The 23216-nt window shown below is 47.2% G+C and overlaps 1 protein-coding gene across 8 annotated transcripts in view; it reads right to left on the reverse strand.

The window, feature by feature from the left end:
- Positions 1–23216, reverse strand: part of SEMA5B (semaphorin 5B) — a 343951-nt gene that overhangs the window by 130026 nt on the left and 190709 nt on the right. For all 8 annotated transcript variants that reach the window (XM_045032975.1, XM_045032976.1, XM_045032982.1 and 5 more), the window contains 2 exons: positions 22740–22839; positions 3390–3435 (listed from right to left, as the gene is read on the reverse strand). In XM_045032975.1, the coding sequence (XP_044888910.1) occupies positions 3390–3435; positions 22740–22839 (146 nt within the window). The remainder of the gene's footprint in view (positions 1–3389; positions 3436–22739; positions 22840–23216) is intronic.

Here is a 23216-nt window from a genome sequence, read left to right on the forward strand (position 1 = left end):
AATGTTCAATTCCAGTTTAAAATGGGTTGAACCTCATGTCAGTATAGCACATTTTTGTTGTTGTGCTGGGAGCTTACAAGCATTCATTGCAATGCTGTATGGGATAGAGCTGGGCAATTTTTTCCTCCAGCAAATAGTTTATTCACTGAAAAATGCCTTATGGGAGAATCAAGTTCAAATCCCTGCTCCACTTTTTACGTAGATGTGTGTCCAGAATGGAACAGCTTCAATGGGAGAGACAGAGAAACCCACAGCAAACTATAGCCCAACTGCTAGGGTGCTTCCCCCACAATGTGGAAAACCCAAGTTTAAATCCCTGTTCCACAAGCAGCAGAGTGGGGAATTGAACCCAGATTTCTCACATCCCAGCTGAGTGCCTCAACCACTGGACTACAGTGGTCAGAAGGAAGACAGTAGCAGCAATGCCACTGCCTCCTTTGGCTATTTTATTTCATTTCCTTTGCTTTTATGGTAAAATGTGCCCAGAAAATACACCAAGCAGTTTGTTTTGACACAAAACAAAACAAAATTTCAAGTTTTTCTATTAACTCAAATTCTTTGGATTTTGTGTGTTCAGTTCGGGTTGAAACAATTTTAATGTTTGTTTTTTGCTATTTTTCAGAGCTGTCAGCAAACTGAAAATCCAGCTACGTGGAAAGAGAGAAACCAAAGTCCCAGAAGGCCTTCAAGTTTCCAAACCAAACAGCATCAAGGTGGTTTACTCTAGCCTTGTGAAATAGTAGCTAGAGCCCTGCACGGATACAATTTTATATTCACGGATATCCACATCCGCAGATATAAATTTGTATCCGCGCAAGGCTCTAATGGTAACTACAGAATTTTCAAGGGCATGAGAATTTCCTCTGAATCAAAACAGTGAATAATGTAACGTATATGAGTGACTTTGTCACCTGTTCAACAGTAGGAAATGTTCATTTTCTGATTCGAGAAAAGACGGTGCAGGGTGGATGCATTAGTCAGAGTTAGCCACTAAATCTACAACATTACAGAAGGAGAGAGATTTTCAAGCACCCAAGTCAGTGCACCAGGTAACAGTGTCACTAGGATATTGCTCCAGTGTTGCCAGGCTCATTGGGAAAAAAAACAACAACAAAAAACCACTACTAAGATTAGCCTCCTTCATGGCAAAAGCACTGAGGGACTTGACTCTTGTCTGTGGGTGCAGAGTGACTGACATTTACACTCACCCTTTACCCACAGTCAGCTGTGGCCATGGTGGGTGGCAGGGAAGGCAGCTGTAAGCTCAGGCTAGTATTCAATTGGATCCATTAAAGGCTAGCTTAGAAGATGCATTGAATCAGGGTCTCTTCTGCCTGTCCTGGCTCTGCCCCTGACTCAGCACACAGTTTCTACTCGGTGGGCAGAGCTGCCCAGTTCAACTTCAGCAAAGCAGGGGTGGGGTGGGGACTTGCACCATGTTATCCCCACTTTCAGGCAGATTTGGTGCCACTGGCAGCCTGCAACATGGATTCTAATGAGAAGTGAATCAGATCCACTGGTGGGAGAAAAGACCCTCCCAATATATGTCGAACTGTAGGATCTGGATTATATTTTAAAAAGAGCTGCTAACACTTCAATACAAAACAGTCTCCATTTTGTTATTTTCTAAACTCTGCCTGCCTCCCTGGCCCTTCTATTGAACTGAACTTAATTCAGTTCAACTGAACTGAATCCCCTTAATTTCTCGACTTGATTTTCTATTCTTTTCTTCAAAATGGTGTATATGGAGGGGTGGGGTGTTCTCTGAGCAGCATTATGTGCTTCACGGATACAAGCCAAATAGCTACTTAGGCAACCACTAGGTCTGGAAACAATCATTTCCATCATTCCCAACACGTGTGTCCGCATAATTCCATGCTCTCATTGTCATGCAAAGAGGTTTGTAGAAATGGCCGGATACACCCAGAAAGCAGGAACAAACTAAGCACATTATGTTAATCGGAGATCCCACCACATCCTCCACTTACATACAGGAGGGCTTTCAATTTTAGGCAGTGTAGCATGTAGGCCATTGTGGAAGACACTTACCCCAGTGCAGAAAGCCTGCACAAAGCTCTAGCCATTGTTGAAGCCCCACTGCAGCACTGCCCCCAGGAGACTCTCAACCAGGTCAGGATGTAGGGGACCCCAGGGGGTAACCAGAACAGGCAGCTGTGATAGCCCCTCTGAGAATCAGCACGTACAGAGAAACACTATTTCACCACCACCACTAGGCTCCCATCTCTTCTATGTCCCATTGGAATTCTCCTGGCACACTTAACCTACCATCCTTGAAAAGGAAAGTTCTGTTACATGAGGTCAACTTTTAGAATTCGTTCCACTGTCACTTGTACTTCATAGAATAAAAAAGGAAGATGCACGGGAATTAAGTGTCTGACTGCTAAATAGCTATGCTGCCCTCCATCCACGCTTAATGTCAAGAGACTCTCATGCAAGGAAACAGGGTGTGGCAGGTGCTTTGCTCAGCCATGCTGAATACTGCCCATTGGTCAGAGCATTTTAGCCAGACTCTACGTGGGCAAGGGCGCCTTGGAAGTCAACAGGGCATCACTCAGGCACCTGCACGGAGTGAGACGCCATAATGAGGCATTGGACTCTAAAGTCTTTTGCCCCCATTTTGATCTGTCTAACAAGAGCAAGGCACATCTTTTGGTGCTTACAGAAAACAACAATCTATACCCCCAGCATATTTGTTATTGACACTCTGTTACCTTTAATTAATTAATAATTAATTTTTGCTGCACCTTTCAGTTCCAGATTCAAGCTGGAGAGGGGAAAAATCTTGCTCATCCCATTGGCTGTTTTGTAAGCCTTTTCAGTCCAGTGCAGACAAGCCTCCTCTTCTACCATTGGGTGGTGGGTGACACACATTTACAACCAGCTGTGCCTCTGAACGCCCGCAAGTCCTATCTTGTTTTAGTAACACATTCAGCTCCTCAGCATTCCATGCTCCCACGGGCACAACAAAAGCAGAGAGTGGTGATGGACAAGAACTATTAAAGCCATCCCTGCAAGCTGCTGACCTCTGCACTAAGGAGAGCCAAGGATTTCTTTGTATGGTTTTATTTAAGCTGCACCAGTTATCAGTCATGCTACCTGCTTTGTTTCTTTAAGATGTCATATTTTCAGCACCCACTCATCCCATCACCACCAAAAACACTCAAGAATGGAGAGCAAGGAAGTGCTATGCAAATGGCCAAGCAGTGGAATGCCCTCCCCTTTAGCATTATCTTCTCAGTGAGAACAAACAGTCTAATTCTTCCCTCTGCCACTCTGAATGCATACTGACAGCATACACCAAGCCATTCCAGCAGCACGTTCATTAACGAGTCAAGCAAAACGATTGGGTAAAGAATGAACAGACGTACCTGGATAAGAGAAACGTTGTGTAGACTAAGTCTGAAGAGGTAGTTCCTGCACGAGAAAGAAGAAATAAAAAAAGTTGTTAGATTCAAGAGAACTTTTTTAAAAAGGAAGGGCGGGGGAGAAGAAAGTGAGGGAAAATCAGATACGTTCGGCTAAAATGTATGGTTATGCATTTATACAGGCAGCCAGGCTTTCCAAGATCCACCAAAAGAACAAAAAAATGCTAAAATGGTGCCTCTTGTTTCACAGAAATGTAGGGCTGGACTGGACCTCTAAAGGTCACCTAGTCCAGGCCCTGGCACTAAGACAGGACCAACTAAACCTAAACCATAACTGACGGGTTTGTTCAACCTGTTCTTCAAAACCTCTGATGAGGGGGATTCCACAACCTCTCTTGGAAGGCTAGTCCAGTGCTTCACTGTCCTTATAGTCAGAAAGATTTTCTTAATCTTTAACCTCAATCTCCCTTGCTGCAGAGTAAGCCGATAACAACTTCTCCTACCATCAGTGGAGATGAACAATTGCTCCCCATCCTCTTTATAACAGCCCTTAACGTATCTGAAGAGTGTTATCCGGTCCCCTCCACTCTTTTCTCAAGACAAAATATATCCAGGGTTTTTGTTTTAAGATTTCCTCATAGGTCTGGTTTTCTAAACCTTATCATTTCTCCTCTGGATTCTCTCCAATTTGTCCACATCTTTCTGAAAGTGCGGCACCCAAAACTGGACATGATACTCCTGCTGAGACCTCAGCACTGGCAAACACATATGGACAATTACCTCCCTTTGCCTGTCCTGTCCTGAACTTTGTAACAAAACTCGGAGCCAATTTGTAGCCAAACTTTCCAAAGCCTGTAATGGAGATGTACAAAGAAACCTGAACGACCAGGGGCTTGATTCAAAATCTTCAGCTGGCCCAAGGCCTATGCTGCTACACTCCTGTTTGCTTCTGGGAGTGGGAAGGAGATGGAATCTGCAGCCCTGGTCTCAGAAGAGCAGGGAAAAGGGCAGCTGCATTCTGCTAGGTGTTCTCCACACACACAAAACTTGCAGCGAAATCAGTGCAAGGGACTGTGGCCTGAACCTGTGGTCCGTGTGGAAACTCCCCAGGCCCCCACACCCAAGCCATGATGTAGAAGCTTCCCAAACAAAGAGGATTCTGGGGCAGAGGCAGGTCCTGACATGATAGTTCTTGCTGCCAAGAGCTAAAGGGGCCAAGGGGATGGCCAGATGGCTATCGGAAGCAAAGGGCCTAGGCATCCCCACGACACGTTCATGATCTGTGAAGAGCTAGAAGAAAGAGTCACAGATTACCGAAAAAAGGAAACAATCATTTGTGTTATGAAGGTGTTTATGCTTAATAACCTTGACTTAATGCATTCACATTTCCACCCATGTCTAATGAATACATTCAATATAGTTAATTCATAAATATAATAAATGGAGAAAGATATAGTGTGATCTAGAGGCTGGAAGCTGAAGCTAGACAATTCAGACTGGAAATGAGGCACAACTTTTTGACACGGTAATTAACCACTGGAACAATTTATCAAGGGCCGTGACAGATTCTCCATCATTGACAATTTTTAAAATCAATATTGGATGTTTTTCTAAAATATATGTCATTTATTTTGGGGAAGCTGTATGGCCTGTGTTATACAGGAGGTCAGATTAGATGATCACAATGGTCCCTTCCACTCACCTGCACAGGAATAACCAACATAGAGGAGCATGAGACTCTTAAATGATCCCTCATCAAAGCATGTCACAGACAATACTAAATGAATGATTTCCTGAGAAGTATTTAGGCAGTGTGGCCTAACAAAGCACTAGACTGGGATTCTGGAAACTTGGGTTCTAGTACCAGCTCTGCCACTGGCCTGTGGAGTGACCTTGGGGAAGCCACTTCCCTCTCTCTGCCTCAGTTTCTCCATCTGTAGCATGGGGATAATGACACTGACCTCCTTTGCACAGAGCTTTGAAATCTACTCAACTCTGTTCACCTACTGATGAAAAGAGCTAGGTATTATTAGCAAAATGTGTCCAATGTATCTTTCCAAGTTCTCACTTAAGAGCATCTCCCCAAATCCAGCAGTTCTTTTGTGCGTTGAAAACATCTTTCCCTTCTCTTAAAGCTGCATAACCTCCCAGATACTCTGTTATTAAACTGTTTCTCATCAGCTACAGACTTAGGGCTTGTCTGCACTGTGGAGCAATGCGCACTACAGAGGTGTGATTCCGAAAGCACACTAACACGTTGTGCACTAAGCGGTCCGCATCAGGAGGCTGCATGAACACTAGAAGTTCCCCAGTGCACTGTATTGCAGTGCTGTTTCAAACAGCATTATGTTAAAGCATGCTAGGGAAATTTTAGTGAAAACCAGCAGAGTCTACACAGACCAGCTAGTGCACAACAAGTTAGTGTGCTTAGAAATCGCATTGTTGTAGTGCACGTTGCCACGCTGTGAAGAGAAGCCCTTTCACAAATACTACGCCCTGCAATGAGCTCTGTTTCACAGACCCATGGCACGAGGGTTACACACAGGGGTGAAAGTAAGGCTGTACGGGCTGGTACAGTGGCCAGTACCGGCCTATACCCAGCTAACTTTAAAGCGCTGCCATGGCAGCGCTTTAAGGATCCTGCTTAAAGTGCTGCTGCGGCAGCGCTTTAACATCGTTTCCCCCCCTCACCGCCCCCTCCCCGGCCACTGACAGAAGGGGCAAAAGGAGCAGCTGCCCCGGGGCTGGTGATTTAAAAGGGCCCGGGGCCCTGGCAGCAGTGGCTGGAGCCCTGGGCCCTTTAAACCACCACTGGAGCCCCGGGAGGTGCGGGCCAGGCAGCACGGATGGGCTGGCTGGGGGATGCTGACCCCCCAGCCCCGCCCCTTCTGCCCGAGGCCCCGCCCCTTCTGCCCAAGGTGCCAGCCTCTGTACCAGTAAGTCCTGTGTTTTACTTTCGCCCTTGGTTACACACAGCTATGGAAGTTACTCAAACTGGACATTTTGATCCAACAGCTGATTTTTCTTGGATCCTTTAGGGAAGCGCATACTAATTTAACAAAAATAATAATGCAGCTCTAGTGTGTAAGGTATCATGAGATAATCCTGCTCCTGAAGGTGTTAAAGCATGTCACAGGGCCTCAAGTCTTAACACCCCGAGGAAGGAGTTCTCATGATAACCGGCTCGGAGCTGGTATCCTGTTGTTAAGCATGCTATTTAAATGCATTGATTTTGGAAGTCTTATAACACAGATTCCAGCTCCTTGTTTTAGTCCTGTGAAACAGGGGGTGGTTTGACTGTGTGATCAACTTTTAATATTAGATTTTTTTTTTCCCTACAGTGGAACAGATTCAACCAAAAACTTTTAAAGGACGAGGCATATTCAAAGGAGATGGTTTTCCTTGCACCCAAAAGAACTGCAGAAAGAACAGAGTCTGTTTAAAGAAAAGCAGAGTCTATCTTTGTAGAGATCACTATGTGGCGCATGCACATATGCATCAGCTGTGAGCTGTGGTCAGGTGGCACACAATCCTCCATCAGTCAAGGATACTAAAGTTCACGCAATTATCACAATGATCTTCTCGACTCTTCATACTAATGTTATTCCTGGTGGAATTCTGCACCAAAAAATAAAAAATTTTGCAAACAATATTTTAAAATTCTGCAAATTTTATTTGTGAAAATAACACAATATCATCACACCAGTTTCAATTATTTTGGTAATTTATTTCAAAATACCTGTCAGCAAGTATGTCTGTAACAATATAGACCCCCCAAAAAAATTCAGGACATGTTTTTTGACAAATAGATTCCTTACTAGGCATATTAATACAGAACTCTGAGTAAGAATTCATTTAAACTACAATACAGAACCGTATTTCCCACACCCCTCAGAAGCAGTGCACAGGCTTGGGGGCGTCTGGGTTAACGGATGAACTGAGGGAGAGGGAAGTAATTGCTGGGAAGGACCCTGGGTATAAACCTGAAGGGTTGTTGGGTATTGGTGGGGAAGTATGGAACAGGTTTTTTGGAGGGTGGGGAGGGATTGTTAAGGAGCGTCCCCATGCAGATCCTGGCTGACCCCGAGCCTCTCCCATTCAGTCAGGCACATCTGCCCTTGTCCCCATGTCTCTGTGTTCCTACTTAGCCATCCCTCTTCCCCCCCTGTAGTTCTGCACCCTTCCCCCTCTTCCCATGTGGCCCTGCGCCTCCATTCCCATTCAGTCCTTGCCCTAGTCTGTCCTTCCTCACTAGTGCTTATGAGCCCCTCTCCCTGCCCCTCCCCCCTGCAGCCCCACACTGTCCATCTCCCGACCTGGTCACAGGCGCTGTGAAGAAGGCAGGCTCTTTCTCTTCCCTATCCGAGCTGGGGCTTGCCAGGAGCAGCTGCTGTGTTCTAGTGCCACAGCCGCCTTCCGGTGGGCAAAAGGCAGAACTGCAGAAGTTATTTTCTGCTGGGAGCCCCTGCTTTGTTCTAGCGCCACAGTACCCTCCGGTGGGCAAAGGTGGAACTGAAGCAAATTTTCAGCAGAAGCTATTTTCTGCAAGAAAAATAAAAAATATGCATGGCACATGACATATGCACATGCGCAGTGCCGCAGAATTCTCCCAGGAGTAATTTAATGTATACCTCTGTCCTGCAAAAACAACTCTAAGAATGGTGTCCTAAATGTTTGCCATCTTTCCATGGAGAAAAATGGCCCCCATTTACAAATACAAATATATTTTTTCTTATTTCTCACCTGGCAAACTCAACATGGCATCTGAGATGAAACTGAGTTCTTTTTTTCTCGCATATCATCACCCGTAATAGAAATTCTGCTGGCCAGATTATGCCCTCAGTGATGCCTATTCAATTCTTTGTCTTTTAATGGCTTTGCACAATTGTAACCGATTGAATCTAACAATTCTGTTGGTGATGCACAAGAAGGGATAGAATCCAGCTCAGTTGCTCTTAGCTGTGTTGGCCCTGTAGGGCTAACAGGAGGAAAAAGCAGCAAAAATGTATTTTACTCACTATATTCAGCAAATGTGACTCTGAATATGCCCAGGGAGAAGATCTACTGAGTAAGAAGGCACCATTTCTACACAGTCACTTTTAAGAGTTAGAACTGTAATTTAAGGCCCCTATTTAAAAAAGTACTTTAAAAAGGTAACTCAAAATGCTCCCACATTGACTTCACTGGGACACGTGCTTAAAGTCATATGGCTGTTTAAGTAACTTGCTGAACTGGAGTTTAAATCAGCTGGAGGTGTAGAATTGAGGAATACCCAAGTGCACCAGGCCTTTACATAACAGCAGAGGTGCCTAACCTTATTGCACAGGAGGGTCACATAAACCTAAGCGCAACCTTGTGTTGGCCACACAGACTCTACATATTTTATTAAGATTTAAAGTCATGTGTATTGATTTATATTTTAAGTTCAGCCTGTTTGGTATGTATTTAGATAGAAACAATCTATGTACAGCAGGGGTGTCCAAACTACGGCCCGCGGGCCAACTGCGGCCCGCGGGTCAGTTTTTATTGGCCCGCAGCAAATTCTGAAAATACAGTTAAACCCTGTTATCTCGACGGCGGGCGGGCGGGCGGGGACAGGCAGGGACCGGGTATGCGGGGGCGGGCGGACGGGCGGGCGGCAGGAGAAGCCGGGACCAGGTAGGTGGGGCAGGGACCAGGTATGCGGGGACGGGGGACAGGCAGGGACCGGGTATGCGGGGGCGGGCAGGCGGTGAAGCGGAGCCGGCGGACGGGCGGGCGGCGAGGCGTAGCCGGGCGGGCGGGCGGCAGGCGAGCCGGGACCAGGTATGCGGGTCCGGGCGGGCGGGCAGGCGGCGAGGCGGAGTCGGGCGGGCGGGCGACAGGCGAGCCGGGACCAGGTATGCGGGGCCGGGCGGGCGGGCGGGGACAGGCAGGGACCGGGTATGCGGGGGCGGGCATGGCTCCCTGGTTCTCCCCCGTTTCCGGTGCCGGTGGCTCGCCCCCGCTCTTCCCCCTCACCCGCAGCCTCAGCTCGCTTGCGCTGCCAGCGGCGCAATGCTCTGGGCAGTGGGGCTGTGAGCTCCTGGGGCAGGGCAGCTGCAGAGCTGGGCCTGACCCGGTGCTCTGTGCTGTGCGGTGGCAACAGCGTGACCTGGCTCCAGCCGGGTGGCGCGGCTGTAGCACCGCCAGCCACCAGTGCTCCAGGCAGTGCAGTAAGGGGACAGGGAGCAGAAGGGGTTGGATAGGGGGCAGAGGAGTTCAGGGTGGTGGGCAGCGGATGGGGGTGTGGATAGTGGTTGGGGGAGGAACAGGGGGTTGAATGGGGGCAGGGATCCTGGGGGAGCAGTCAAGAAGGAGAGGGGTTGGATGGGGCCATCGTCCCGGGGAGGCCGTCAGGAATTAGAGGAGGGGTTGGATGGGGTGGCGGAGGTCCAGGGGTGGTCAGGGGACAGGGAGTGGGGGGTGGTGGTGGTGGATGGGGCAGGGGTCCCAGAGGAGCTGTCAGGGAATGGGGGATGGGGGTTGGATGGGGGAGGAGTCCGGGGTGTGTGTGCAGATAGGAGGTGGGGGCTGGGCCACGACCCCTCCCCTAACCGGCCCTCCATACAATTTACGAAAACCGATGCGGCCCTCAGGCCAAAAAGTTTGCCCGCCCCTGATGTACAGTATTGTCTGTTTAAAAACAAATAAAGAAATCAGTGCATAAAACAGGCATCGGAATTATAGAAAACAGGGACGTAGTGAGGCAGATGGGCCTCCCTCCTCCGGGGTGAGTGAGGGAGCATTACCCGCCCCTGGGAGGGCGGAGCCTAAGTATAAAAGACCAGACCCGCAGCCCATTCGGGGGGGAACCTGCAGAGGGGAAGGACGTCCAGCTGGTTCTGGAGCAGTTCGAGGCAGATCCCCCGCCTAGCCCAGTCCACGCCCCAGACGCGGACGACGACTGGCCTAGAGTGCCCACTGCTGTTTACTCGGAGGAGCCGGACAACGCCTGGACGCAGGAGGTACCCACCCCAGGGGAGGCAGGAAGTGGCCCGTGGCAGCTGCCGTAGGGCTGACTGCAAAGCCCAGACCCCCAGCATCGGCGTGTTGCAGTTGGATCCCCGCCAACCCCAGGGCAGCTGACTCTGCCCCTGCCACGGCCCTGGGCCGGGACGCGGTGGAGTAGGGAGGGCCCGCTCGTTCCTCTGCAAGGGGCTCTCACTCCGAAGAGAAGTGGCCCCAGCCCCCTTAAGAGTGTGTTGTTTGCTGGCCGCCTGAGCCCCGGCAAGCCCAGTACTCAGGTAAACAGAGACAGGCCTGGAGACAGGCTATCGCGGCCCTCCAGGGACCTCCCTCCTCTGGGGTGAGTGAGGGAGCGTTACACGGGGGGAAAAAAAACAGTAAAGAACACACAACCTTCTCCCAAATCACAAATAAAGAGCTGCCCAGGGCTGTCAGCCCAAGCCCTGCCCAAGGCCTTATGAAATGCTCTGGCAGGCCATGTATGGCACCCCTCTGCACAACAGGGTGGGGAGCTGAGCTCCACTTTAGTACATTGCCCCCACCCCCCGAACCTGGCCCTTTTTCTTTTTTGGGGCAAATTTCCGTTATTTCCTTTATTTCCTTTTTACAATAACTTTAAAAAAAAAATAAACAAACCTGGAGCAGACCAAACAAACAAAAGAATAACTGTCTGGTGCAACAAAGTTATCCTATGAACACCTTTCTCCTGTAGTTCTATAACAAACAACGGTATGAATACATTTAAAGGGATGGGATGGTATTCACTTCCCATCCAAATTCTCCCCTTCATTCCTGTCCTAAACTGCCAGGCAAGGCTGCTTCATACTGGTAAACAGTTGCCTGTTTCACTCCAGAGTTGGCTGCATTTCATTGGTGGGTGGTTCAAGTGATTATCATTTGTAAAGTGCTTTGGCACCCTTTGGGATGAATAGTACTATATATATATTGTAACATACCATGAATGCTAATTATTATTATTATTACCATCCTTATTTCTCACAACCTCCAAAGCGTTTCTAAAAATTCCCCTATTCTTATTTCTTGTATTACGGTAGCACCCAGAAGCCTCAACCAAGACTGGAGTCCCATCATGCAAGACAATATAAGTATTCGTAGTAAGATCATGCTTCTGCTCTAAGTCCCCAGTTCATGAAAGCACTTAAGCACATGCTTAACTAAAAACCCATGCTTAAATCCTATTCACATCAATGGAATTCTAGGCACGTGCTTAAGTACTTTTCTGAACAAGAATGCTCTCCACAATCTGAACTCAAATCCTGTTTATTTGCAGGTTTCTTAGAGCTTCACTGTAGTACAAATCCTATAGATAAAAGTATTTATTAATTGGCTGGCCTGAAAATGACTACATGCTCCTCGTGCCTACCACCACATAGCATGAGCTGTTACAGAAAGGGAACAGTCTTGATGCATCTTAAAGAGTGGAAAAAACATATCCACTTCATTCTCCTTCCAATAACATTCCACAGTCAAATCTGCTTACTGAGTAGCCACCTCACTTGGCCAAGCGCACCCTGGCTGAACTTTATAACACGTTACTATATTCTCCCTCCAAAACTGCCTTGCCTTGAAAGAATTGTATGGAGGGCAAAGTGGCGTTGTCTCCAAAGCACTGAGCAATGCAGCTGGAAGAGAAACTGGACATTTCTAATGAGACGCCATTTAACATGATCTGGAACAAAAGCCGAGATCTCCTCTAGAGGGTTTATAAGTATTTTACAATATACTTTCAGGCACACCAGTCTACAAACAGATGTGTACTCTGCTCTCTACAAAGCCCTCTCTTTTTTCAGTCACCAAGTCTGTCAGCACGATGCCTACGGATTAAAATAAATCTTCCTTCTAATGAAAAGAAATCCTGACCCAGAGCTCACTTATGCTGCTATAAATCAGGAGCAGCTTGAGCAGAGTCAGTGGTGTTATACCAGTTTAAAATGGTGCCAGAGAACGGAGAGTCAGGCTTCCATTAATTTTAAATGGGTAGTTCATTTTCACATCTTGTTTCCATTTGTATTTACCGTCTTACTCGAAACCAGAGTAACTCAGCTATGCTTCAGAATGACCTCTGTGCTGGTGGCTAATTGGGATGCACAGAGGCAGATAATGTTAATTCACAATTAAAAGCATGGCTTGTGGTGGGAGGAATGTGGAGGTGGAGAGAGTGAGATGTGTCATTCTCTCCTTTTGGGGCCACCCAACTCACTGATACAGACTAATCCTCCTAGATGAGGGAAGTTTAAAGCCAGCTCTGGCTTATAAGCATTCTGACATGTGCTCTGAGAAACTAGAGACTTCAGGTATATCAGTGTAACTTTGGGAAGGAATTTTCTGTATTTATACAACACCTGGCATAGTGGGGTCCAGGGCCGGCTCCAGAACCCAGCGCGGCAAGCACGCGCGTGGGGCGGCCCTTTCCCGGGGGGGGCGGCAGGCTGGGCTGGCGGACCTGCCGCAGTCATGCCTGCGGGAGGTCCACCGGAGCCCCGGGACGACCGGACCTCCCGCAGGCATGACTGCGGACGGTTCGCTGGTCCCGCGGCTCGGCTGGACCTCCCGCAGGCATGACTGCGGACGGTTCGCTGGTCCCGCGGCTCGGCTGGACCTCCCGCAGGCATGACTGCGGACGGTTCGCTGGTCCCGCGGCTCGGCTGGACCTCCCGCAGGCATGACTGCGGACGGTTCGCTGGTCCCGCGGCTCGGCTGGACCTCCCGCGGGCATGCCTGCGGCAGCTCAAGCAGAGCCGCCGGACCTGCGAACCGTCCGCAGCTGCGGGAGGTCCAGCCGAGCCACGCGACCAGCGGACCCTCCGCAGTCATGCCCGTGGGAGGTCCGCTGCTCCCGCGGCTCCGGGGCGCCTCCCGCGCATGACTGCTTGGGGCGGCCAAAAAGGTAGAGCCGCCCCTGGTGGGGTCCTGGACCAGGAAAGGGGCTCCAAGGTGCTACAATAATATACTACAGTAGTTACCAAACCTGGGGACAGCAGACAAGCTACAGACTGAGGTGTGAGACAAATCCTAACACCTCGCTTTGGCATTTTGCTAGAAGCCATATAGTTTAAGAATGCCAGGCTGGAAGCTGGAACTCCTGACTTTGCCCAACTCTGTAAGGATCTGGGGACTAGAACCTGGGTCTGCAGAGCCCAAGACAGCTGATATTCCCATGGTATCAACAGGATGCCATGCAGAGACATGGCCAGGGATCACTTTGGAGAGTAGGCGCCATAGGAAGTATCACCCAAGAGACTCAGCATGATGGTACCTTGTGGCCCTCTGACTGGCCAAGCGTCCTATTTAACCCCAGGAAGTTGTCTAGGCAGCCACACAGATTTCGGCCTGCTGCAACGCCAGACTTTGTTTGATCTCCTGATCTTCAGTCTCCAACTCCAGAATGACTCTGACCCTGATTCTTGCCTCCTGATTCCAGCTGGGTACTGCCTCTGATCTCTGGTCTCCAACCCTGGCCTGACTCTGACCCTGACTGTTGCTTACAGGACCTGGGTCTTGCGATTCCTCCAAATCCCTGCTCGATGACTACTGTCCCTGGTGGGACCTGAGCCCAGCTGTGACTGCTAAGCCAAACGGCCTATGCCCTAGTCCCTTACATTGTGGAGCTATAGGCCTAAAGAATACTTTGTACTTCTATAGCACACGGCAAACATAACTTAGTCATGTGTCACAGCCCCTTTTGCACATGGAAGAAAAGGAGCCACAGAAAGGTTAATGACCTGCCCAAGAGCACGCAGCAAGACAGCAACAGAATCAGAATTAATACACAGGTGTCCTGACAGCCAAATCTCATGCTAGTCTGGCCCACAATGTCCCCAGTGAGGCCCAGATGTGGTTTGCACTTCTAAGAGGGCTATGTACACCTCTGAAGTTGTCATCTGAAGAAGCCCAGAACACTGACAGATGATTCCAGGCTTCTTACTCAGAAGGGGCTGATTACATACCTGCTTCATCAAGTGATGCAAACACTACTCTACTGATTCATTTACAGGGCCCAGTGCATGGATGCTGGAGAAAAGTTGATCTGCCAACATCTCCCTTGCAGCTTGTAATCTCATCGGCCAGTAATTTTGTTTCTATTGAAGAAAAACTTGTCTGGAACATCATTCTTTCTTAAAAATCAATAGTTGCTCAGCAGAGAACTGTACTAAATGGCACACAGTAATACGATGCAGTTACTCTCTGAGCAACTGCTTTTTCCTTAGCAACGTTTCTCTGTGATGAATCTAGTCAGAGCTACTGTAGAGTTCCCTTAGCAGGGATTGTCTTGTAGGCAGCATATCATTCCGATTAATCAGCTGTCTCAATTAAGAAAGGAGCCCACTAGGACTTCATGTTTGTCACTGTGCCACTCATCATGGCCATTTGGTCCCTCACACTGGCAGTGAAGGTGAAATCTCAGATTCTTCTGACTCCAAAAACACAGGCCCCTGACCAGCCATGGGAGAATTGCCATCAGCTGAAGCAGTGTAGGGCTTATAACATGCAGTTGAGCAGTTCTGATTCTGTCTAGTAGAAGGTAACAGTGTGCATGCCACTTCTGAACAAAAATACAAGGATAAAAATGGTATTTTGAGAAATCAGAATAGCACAGAAATTCGGTGTGGATATGCCTTAGCAGTAGCAATGAATGAAAAACAAAATAGGGAACATTTCAATGAAATTGTTAGTGGAATTTCCACCCTCTTTTTCACACAACTACAGAACTGGCTGAATCCCGCCCCCCCCCCCCCCACCCATCTCATATTTGGCCCGGGGGTGGGGGGGGGAGAGAGAGAGAGAGAGAGAAAGAAAGAAGAATCACAAAAACTTCCATGATACTTTTCCCTGACCAGCTCTGGTTATTAGGTTATCTAGTCCATCCCTCTGACAGGTCACAATATTCTCCCACGCATTGCCCAAGCAAGCTGTAATAAATTCAACTTTGACTACTTTCCTAGGGAGCCTATTCCACACCCTAATGCATCTCACTGGCAGCAAGTCTTTCTTACTATCACCCCATTACTTTTAGTTACACTCTGTTGTGCCATCTTAAATAATTCCTCTTAGGTGTTTACATCATTCACATCTTTATTGGTAGTCCCTCCCACCTCCTTAAACATCATCACTTAGCCCAAATAGGTTTCTGGTTTCCCCTAAAACTCCAGATGATCTCTATGTTCTTTATATGCAAATGAAGGCGTGCGGGGCTGGTGATGCCGGTTCACTGCTGACCAACCCACTTTCTCTGCTCCTGCTGAGTTCCTTATGCCCTTTGAACTGCACAGAAACTTTAAGCAGATGGAGAAAGAATCACTTTAGGTTGAACTATCCATATAAAACTGCTATCTCACAAACCTTGCACCACAGCCAAAGGTAACAACTCCATTAACACAAGGTTAAAAACTGCTCTGCAGCGCCACGCAGTGGTCCTGAGAGGAGTGCATTAGAAAGAAACCTGGGTTAGCCAATTGCTGGGGTATGTTTTTCTCAATGGGAAGCCGTTCCGTCAGCCTTACGTGTGTTGGGTTGAAGTTTGTGCTAGGCATATCAGTGTAATTAATGTCAGACGCTGCCTTAAACAAGCACAACGGCTACTGTTGTGCTGCTCCTTCCTCCCAGGGATCATTCAGTTGGCCATCCTCTAAAGCAGTGGTTTTCAATCTTTTTTCATTCATGGACCCCAAACAAATTTTGAATGGAGATGCGGACCCCTTTGGAAATTTAACCTGGGGTCCACAGGCCCCTATCATAGAAGTCTTAGACTGAAAATTGACTGAACAGAATTCAACATTAAATGTTGCACAGGCTTGGCACAGCATTTGACGCAGTGTGAGAAAGGGCACTAAACTGTGGGCTTCTGGGTTTTGACCTGTAGGTGGGGGTAGTCACATAATTTGATAAAAAAACAGAAAACTTAATTTTCATAGTCACCTTTCACAGACCCCTTAGACATAGTCTGTGGATCCTCAGGTTGAAAACCACTGCTCTAGAGCTTTCAGAAAAAGATCATGACCTGGTGTTTGCTTATATCCAAGTCTCTGGAACATAATTTTTTAACTTAATTATTCTGTATGGGCTATTAGAAGCAAGTCTCTCTCATGGGTGATTTATTTTGTGATGGGGTATCACTGACATTCATCTGACGTGTACGGCACATTTGCAATCTAGCCCTCACTTGTGAGGTTAGGATGATTTTCATAGAACTCACATTGTGCTGAGATGGTCTTTCACACAGTGCCGTCTGTGAGACTATGTCTTGAGCTAACTGAGACCCTCATGTGTGGATACCATGGTGATGGGAGGTTATAAGATTAGGTACCCGATTAAACAGGCTATTTGGCAGAAATGCAGTTGGTGCCACCCTGAAGTTATAATCGAAGAACATTTGTTTCCATTGCTAACAAAAGGAAAAAATGGGCTAAAATGCCCATTGTCACAGCTTCAACTCCTGGAACACCACCTCTTATTTGCTCAATTACAGCAGCAACTGCTTGTGTGCACTGGCTAGCACCAGCAACCTAAATCTGTTCGTTTGATTCTATGTTCTATTTATTCTCAGGCAATCAAAATGCCCATGCTGAACGCTAGGTAAATGTACAAACTTTACACAGAAAAAAAAATATACACTGAGCAAACTGGGCCAGTGTTCAAAGATCCCAGAAGCCACAAATTAAAAAAAAAAATGTCTTCTGTCTCCTCCTTCTCAACAGATAGCCAGAGAGACTGCTAAGACTTGGAGCATGACGTGAAGTAAGCAAATTCAGACTCTTGGGACCTCTCCCCTGGAAGGTTTCTAGTACCTTCACATGTAACCTAGGAGCTGCTATCTGAAGTGCATGAGCAAATTCCAGCTAGCAAAATACCATATAAGAGGTAAGCCCATGTATCTCAAAAGCTTGTGTCATTCACCAACAGAAGTTGGTACAATAAAAGATATTACCTCAGCCACCTTGTCTCTCTAATATGAGAGGTAAGTCTACCTCTGAACTACCTGAGGATCAACCCATGTAAAGCTCTATGGATTAATGCCTGCCACTTTAAATCACGTTTGTTCCCCGTGTAAAGAAACTCTGTGCACCCCTAATTAAGGTTTTAACCAGCAGTAATGTCTACTCATATATTTCTCACACTTTGCCATGTTCTCTCTCATACAGAAGATCAGGCAGTTTCTTTAAAAAATTTCAATGGCCTTTTGAATTTCTCTGTACATTTTGAAGGAGGGTCCTTCTTTCGCACATTACCAGACTTCTTTATTTTCTAACACTGGGATGCGGCTTTTAAATCAGACCATTTCTTTTGTTCCTCAATAAACTTAACATGGTAAGAGTGGAGGTTATTTGCTTTTCTGAGTTTTCTTCCAGCTTCTGCAACAGATTTCAGATACCCTCCTACAAGCAATATAATCAGACACACTCTCATGCTCTTTGCTTGATCACATTCCCATGAATACTTCAACTGGCAAAGTAATTTCTCAGCCACAGATGACTTGGTAGGAGGCAAAGCCAGCAGGAGGCTGAGTGATATGAATGTAAGCCATCATAACAAATGGCAGAAACTCATCTCAGTCACTCTCAGAGAAATACTGGATCAGATTCAGAGGTGAACTAAGGACTGCACATCTTGTCCCTACTGCTAACTTGATAGTCAACGTGCTATTCAACCTCTCAACTTATCCATCAGATTGTGGGCGATAACGAAGTGTTTGTGTTTTAATTTCTATGTGGGCACACACTACCTGATTTTCAGAGCCGCCGAGCACCCACAACTCCAGTTGAAGTCAATGAGATCTGTGGCTGCTCAGCATCTCTTGACAAGGATGATCCAGTGGTTAAAATACGAGACTAGAACTCTGAAGATTTGGTTCAAGACCCTGCTCTGCCACAGACTTCCTCTGTGAGCTTGGATAAGTCACTTAGTCTCTCTGTGCCTCAATTCTCCATCTAAAAAATGGGATAATAGCATCCCCCTACCTCAAAAGAGGACTGCGAGGATAAGAGATCGTGAGGTACCCAGGTACTATGGCAATAGGAAGTAGCTTAGACAGACTCCCATACTTATGATCTGACATTCTGTATCTTCCTAGGTATGCCAAACATGAATATAAACTCCCAAACCAGGACTTTGACAGTCCCAGCTTCCTGGTTTGCAATGAATTTCTGCCCATGCAACATAATCTGGTATAGAATCATAGAATATCAGGGTTGGAAGGGACCTCAGGAGGTCATCTACTCCAACCCCCTGCTCAAAGAAGGACCAATCCCCAACTAAATCATCCTAGCCAGGGCTTCGTCAAGCCTGACCTTAAAAACCGCTAAGGAAGGAGATTCCACCACCTCCCTATGTAACCCATTCCAGTGCTTCATCACCGTTCTAGTGAAAAAGTTTTTCCTAATATCCAACCTAAACCTCCCTCACTGCAACTTGAGACCATTACTCCTTGTTCTGTCATCTGCTACCACTGAGAACAGTCTAGATTCATCCTATTTGGAACCCCCTTTCAGGTAGTTGAAAGCAGCTATCAAATCCCTCCTCATTCTCCTCTTCTGCAGACTAAACAATCCCAGTTCCCTCAGCCTTTCCTCATAAGTCATGTGCTCCAACCTCCTAATCATTTTTGCTGCCCTCTGCTGGACTCTTTCCAATTTCTCCAGATCCTTTTTGTAGTGTGGGGCCCAAAAATGGACACAATACTCCAGATGAGGCCTCACCAATGCCGAATAGAGGGGAATGATCACGTCCCTCGATCTGCTGGCAATGCCCCTACTTTTACAGCCCAAAATGCCGTTAGCCTTCTTGACAACAAGGGCACACTGTTGATTCATATCCAGCTTTTCGTCCACCGTAACCCCTAGGTCCTTTTCTGCAGAACTGCTGCCAAGCCACTCCGTCCCTAATCTGTAGCAGTGCATGGGATTCTTTCTTCCTAAGTGCAGGACTCTGCACTTGTCCTTGTTGAACCTCATTAGGTTTCTTTTGGCTCAATCCTCTAATTTGTCTAGGTCCCCCTGTATCCTATCCCTACCCTCTAGCCTATCTACCACTTCTCCCAGTTTAGTGTCATCTGCAAACTTGCTGAGGGTGCAGTCCATGCCATCCTGCAGATCATTAATGAAGATATTGAACAAACCCGGCCCCAGGCCCGACCCTTGCGGCACTCCGCTTGATACCGGCTGCCAACTAGACATGGAGCCATTGATCACTACCCGTTGAGCCCGATGATCTAGCCAGCTTTCTATCCACCTTACAGTCCATTCATCCAGCCCAGTGGTCCCCAACCTTTTCGTCTGGCGTCCGTGGCGGCGGTGGAGCACCCGCCAAAATGCCGCCGAATTTCTGCGGCATTTCGGCGGCGACGCCTCTCAATAACGCCACATGTCGGCGGCAAGTGACGTCATCGAGAGGCATCACCGCCGAAATGCCACAGAAATTCAGCGGCATTTCAGCGGATGCTCCACCGCCAACCAGGATGCGGGCGCATTTAGATGCCCCCGCGGGTGCATTGGGGACCCCTGATCCAGCCCATACTTCTTTAACTTGCTGGCAAGAATACTGTGGGAGACCATATCAAAAGCTTTGCTAAAGTCAAGGAATAACACGTCCACTGCTTTCCCCTCATCCACAGAGTCGGTTATCTCATCATAGAAGGCAATTAGGTTAGTCAGGCATGACTTGCCCTTGGTGAATCCATGCTGACTGTTCCTGATCACTTTCCTCTCCCCTAAGTGCTTCAGAATGGATTCCTTTAGGACCTGCTCCATGATTTTTCCAGGGACTGAGGTGAGGCTGACTGGCCTGTAGGTCCCCGGATCCTCCTCCTTCCCTTTTTTAAAGACGGGCACTACATTAGCCTTTTTCCAGTCATCCGGGACCTCCCCCGATCGCCATGAGTTTTCAAAGATAATGGCCAATGGCTCTGCAATCACAGCCGCTAACTCCTTTAGCACCCTCAGATGGTAGCACTTGTTCATTTTATGGTTCAATGCAGCCACACTCTGGATACAACTGAAGATGCCCCGGGGCTGGAAGTGATGTTTCCCAAGTGATACAGGTTTTACAAATTTGACATATTTGGAACTTTCTGCCAGCTACGCAGGTAAAAGCCTATTTTCAGCCAAAAGTCTGCTCAGAGGCTGCTATCTGAGGTACTAAGCTACCAGGCTCCAGGGCTCTCCAGCGAGTTTCAAATCAACTCAGGGTGCCAGACCTGCAGGCTAAGGATCTCAGACCTTATTTGCAATCCCAACCTTACAGAAATATGTGGAATTTAGGTAACTCTTCTGGGGCCTCCATTCAGACTCCAGGCCTTCAGCTTAGCTAGTACACAATCATTGTTTGTTCATACTTTACCAAGGCCCTGTGAACAGTGTTTGCTGGCATTGGGGGTACCTGGGTGCCATGCCACCTGTTTACCAGTGATCTGACCCCTCCAAAGCCAAAGGAGGCTTTTTTAATATATATCCTCTCCCTTTTGATACTCAGAAGCAGTTCTTTTGACCTGATCCAGAATAAGCATTTCTAATTCATGTCCTGGTCTACCTTCCCTTAAAACATTGAGTTGCCTCTTTGCCAAACACTAACAGGCATATTCGGTACAGCTCTTAATCTCTCTCCTACAAAGCACACAGGCCTCCATCACTGGCAGCTGCACAGTCCTAGATCAAACGAAGGGCATCAGACCATATCACAGTGGCCAACAGTCTCACAAAACCCAGGCCCTCTCTCCTTGCCAGTATACAGCTCTGTAACAGGGCTCAGTAACTTCCTTACCACCAATGGCCTCCGCTGCAATGTCTGTTTATGGAAACAACTTCTGCGCTTCAGAACCCATGTGAATTCCACGAGGGACAGACATTTTATAGCTTCTGCTGGAGCTGGCCATCCCCCGGGCAGGCTGAACAATGGAGACTTCTTGTCATGATGCTTTCTGGCTGCTTTTCCATAGGAGCACCTCAACTTGCTGCAAAAGGACAGTCTCCTTATAGATGCTTCTCACCATCCACAGTTCCAGCAGGCTATCTCCCCAGAGCGACATTCCCTGCAGCTTCCTTCTCGGGGAAGTTATAGGTTTTCCTTTGGGTTTCCCAATCATTCTGTGTGTCTCCATTTGTCTGGGCACCATCCTTCTTTCGGCCAAGCTGCTTCACTTCAGTTTGTAGCCGTGCAGATTGTCTCACAGGGTCTCAACTATCCCCCTTTTAAAACTTTTATTCTCTTCTAGTCAGCAAGTTCTTGTACAGTGCAAATGTTGGCTTTTGTAAAGACCCAACTCAGACTATCAACTCTCCCTAGCTGCTCCTGCCACTGCCCAACAGGTAATGAGAAAGCTCGGAGCTAGCATGTCTCAAATGGCTCTGTCACATACTTGGTAGGGCAGTACATGTCCTCCACAAAGCCCTTTATACCTTTCCCCAGGTTATGCCTTCTGGACCAGAAGGCAGCAGGGCCATCGCATGTGGACACTGAAGGTTCAAACAGTTGCTTTTAATTTACCACTCTCACTTTTCACCTCAGCCGTCTAAAAACACTACATGAATCTCTTGCCCATTCATTGAATTAGGAAATTTAGGTTGCCTCCTTCATAAAACCCATTTATTTTTGAGCAGCTAACTCAAGCTGTTCTGCCCAATCCATTCACCATCTGTATAACTCTGGCAGAAGAACGGAGTGTTCCAATCTGCCTATTCTTTGCTCCAGTATTTGGAATAACCTCTCCCCTGGCAGTTTCACCACTGCAATGCTTTTGTCTGTAATTACTTTTAACACAGACACGCATATCTCATTACGTGACACCAATCTGCAAGATGCTGCCACTGATTTGTTACCTATTACTCTTCGGTTTCAGATTTTCTGGCTGTGCAAATATATTCTTAGTTAATAAAGGCAGAACATCCGCAAGGAACGCTGCACAGCAATGTTAAATTTGAACTCTAATAACAGGGAAAAAGAGTTGAAAGTAAAAGACAATTGTTTCAGTTATGGCTTTGCAGAGAGATGGGAGCCTTTTCAATAATGAACATGGTGTAGCTGGAAAACTTGACTAGACAAACCACCGATACATAAACCATAGGGCTCAATCCTGCATTGGCAGAGCAATGGACTACACTGGACTACTAGAACTTTTCTAACATCTGTTATTCTCTGGGAGACAGCAGCTTCCTGTTTCATTTTAATTGCATTTCAGATGTTTTAAAAAAAGTCATGATTTCAATTCTTTACAATTACATTGAGATTCTAAAACCCCTACATAATTACAGCCCTCTCTTTGTCGGTCTGTCGGTCTGTCAATCTCCCCTGAAGCCAGTAACCTGCAGGGAAAGAGCTTGAACAGCAATACTGGTCTAATTACAAGATTATCTTTACCTTGCTCCCACAACGAGCTGATTCCTGTTGGCATCCAGTGCGAGCTGAGAAAAGTCGTGTACACCTGGATAGGTGAAATTCGACACCCAGGGTTTCAGATCTGCAAAGAAAATGAAAAAGCAGAAAACAATGACGCTGCTCCAGAAACCGAGAGTTTACCCGGACATCCACTAATGGTTTTCCTACCGAGTATCTGTCAGGGGAAGGATAATTAATAATCTATTTAAAGTGCTTCTGTTTATTCTGAGCAGAATCTGCAAAAGCTGCATAATAATGGGAGGTTGTCTCAGCAACTATTTTCACATCCATGATGCCCAAAGATTGAATGTCAGCATTATCTCTGAACAGACATCATGGTGGTTTGGTTTATTAGTTTATTTTAAAGTCTATGTGCCAAATTCAGAACTGGTGTTAGTGGTGCAATTTCACTGAAGCACCATCCAGGGCAGAAAGGCTGGTCTAGTGGATAGGACGCTA

The sequence above is a fragment of the Mauremys mutica genome, chromosome 10 (genome assembly GCF_020497125.1).
Source record: "Mauremys mutica isolate MM-2020 ecotype Southern chromosome 10, ASM2049712v1, whole genome shotgun sequence".
Lineage (NCBI taxonomy): Eukaryota > Metazoa > Chordata > Testudines > Geoemydidae > Mauremys > Mauremys mutica.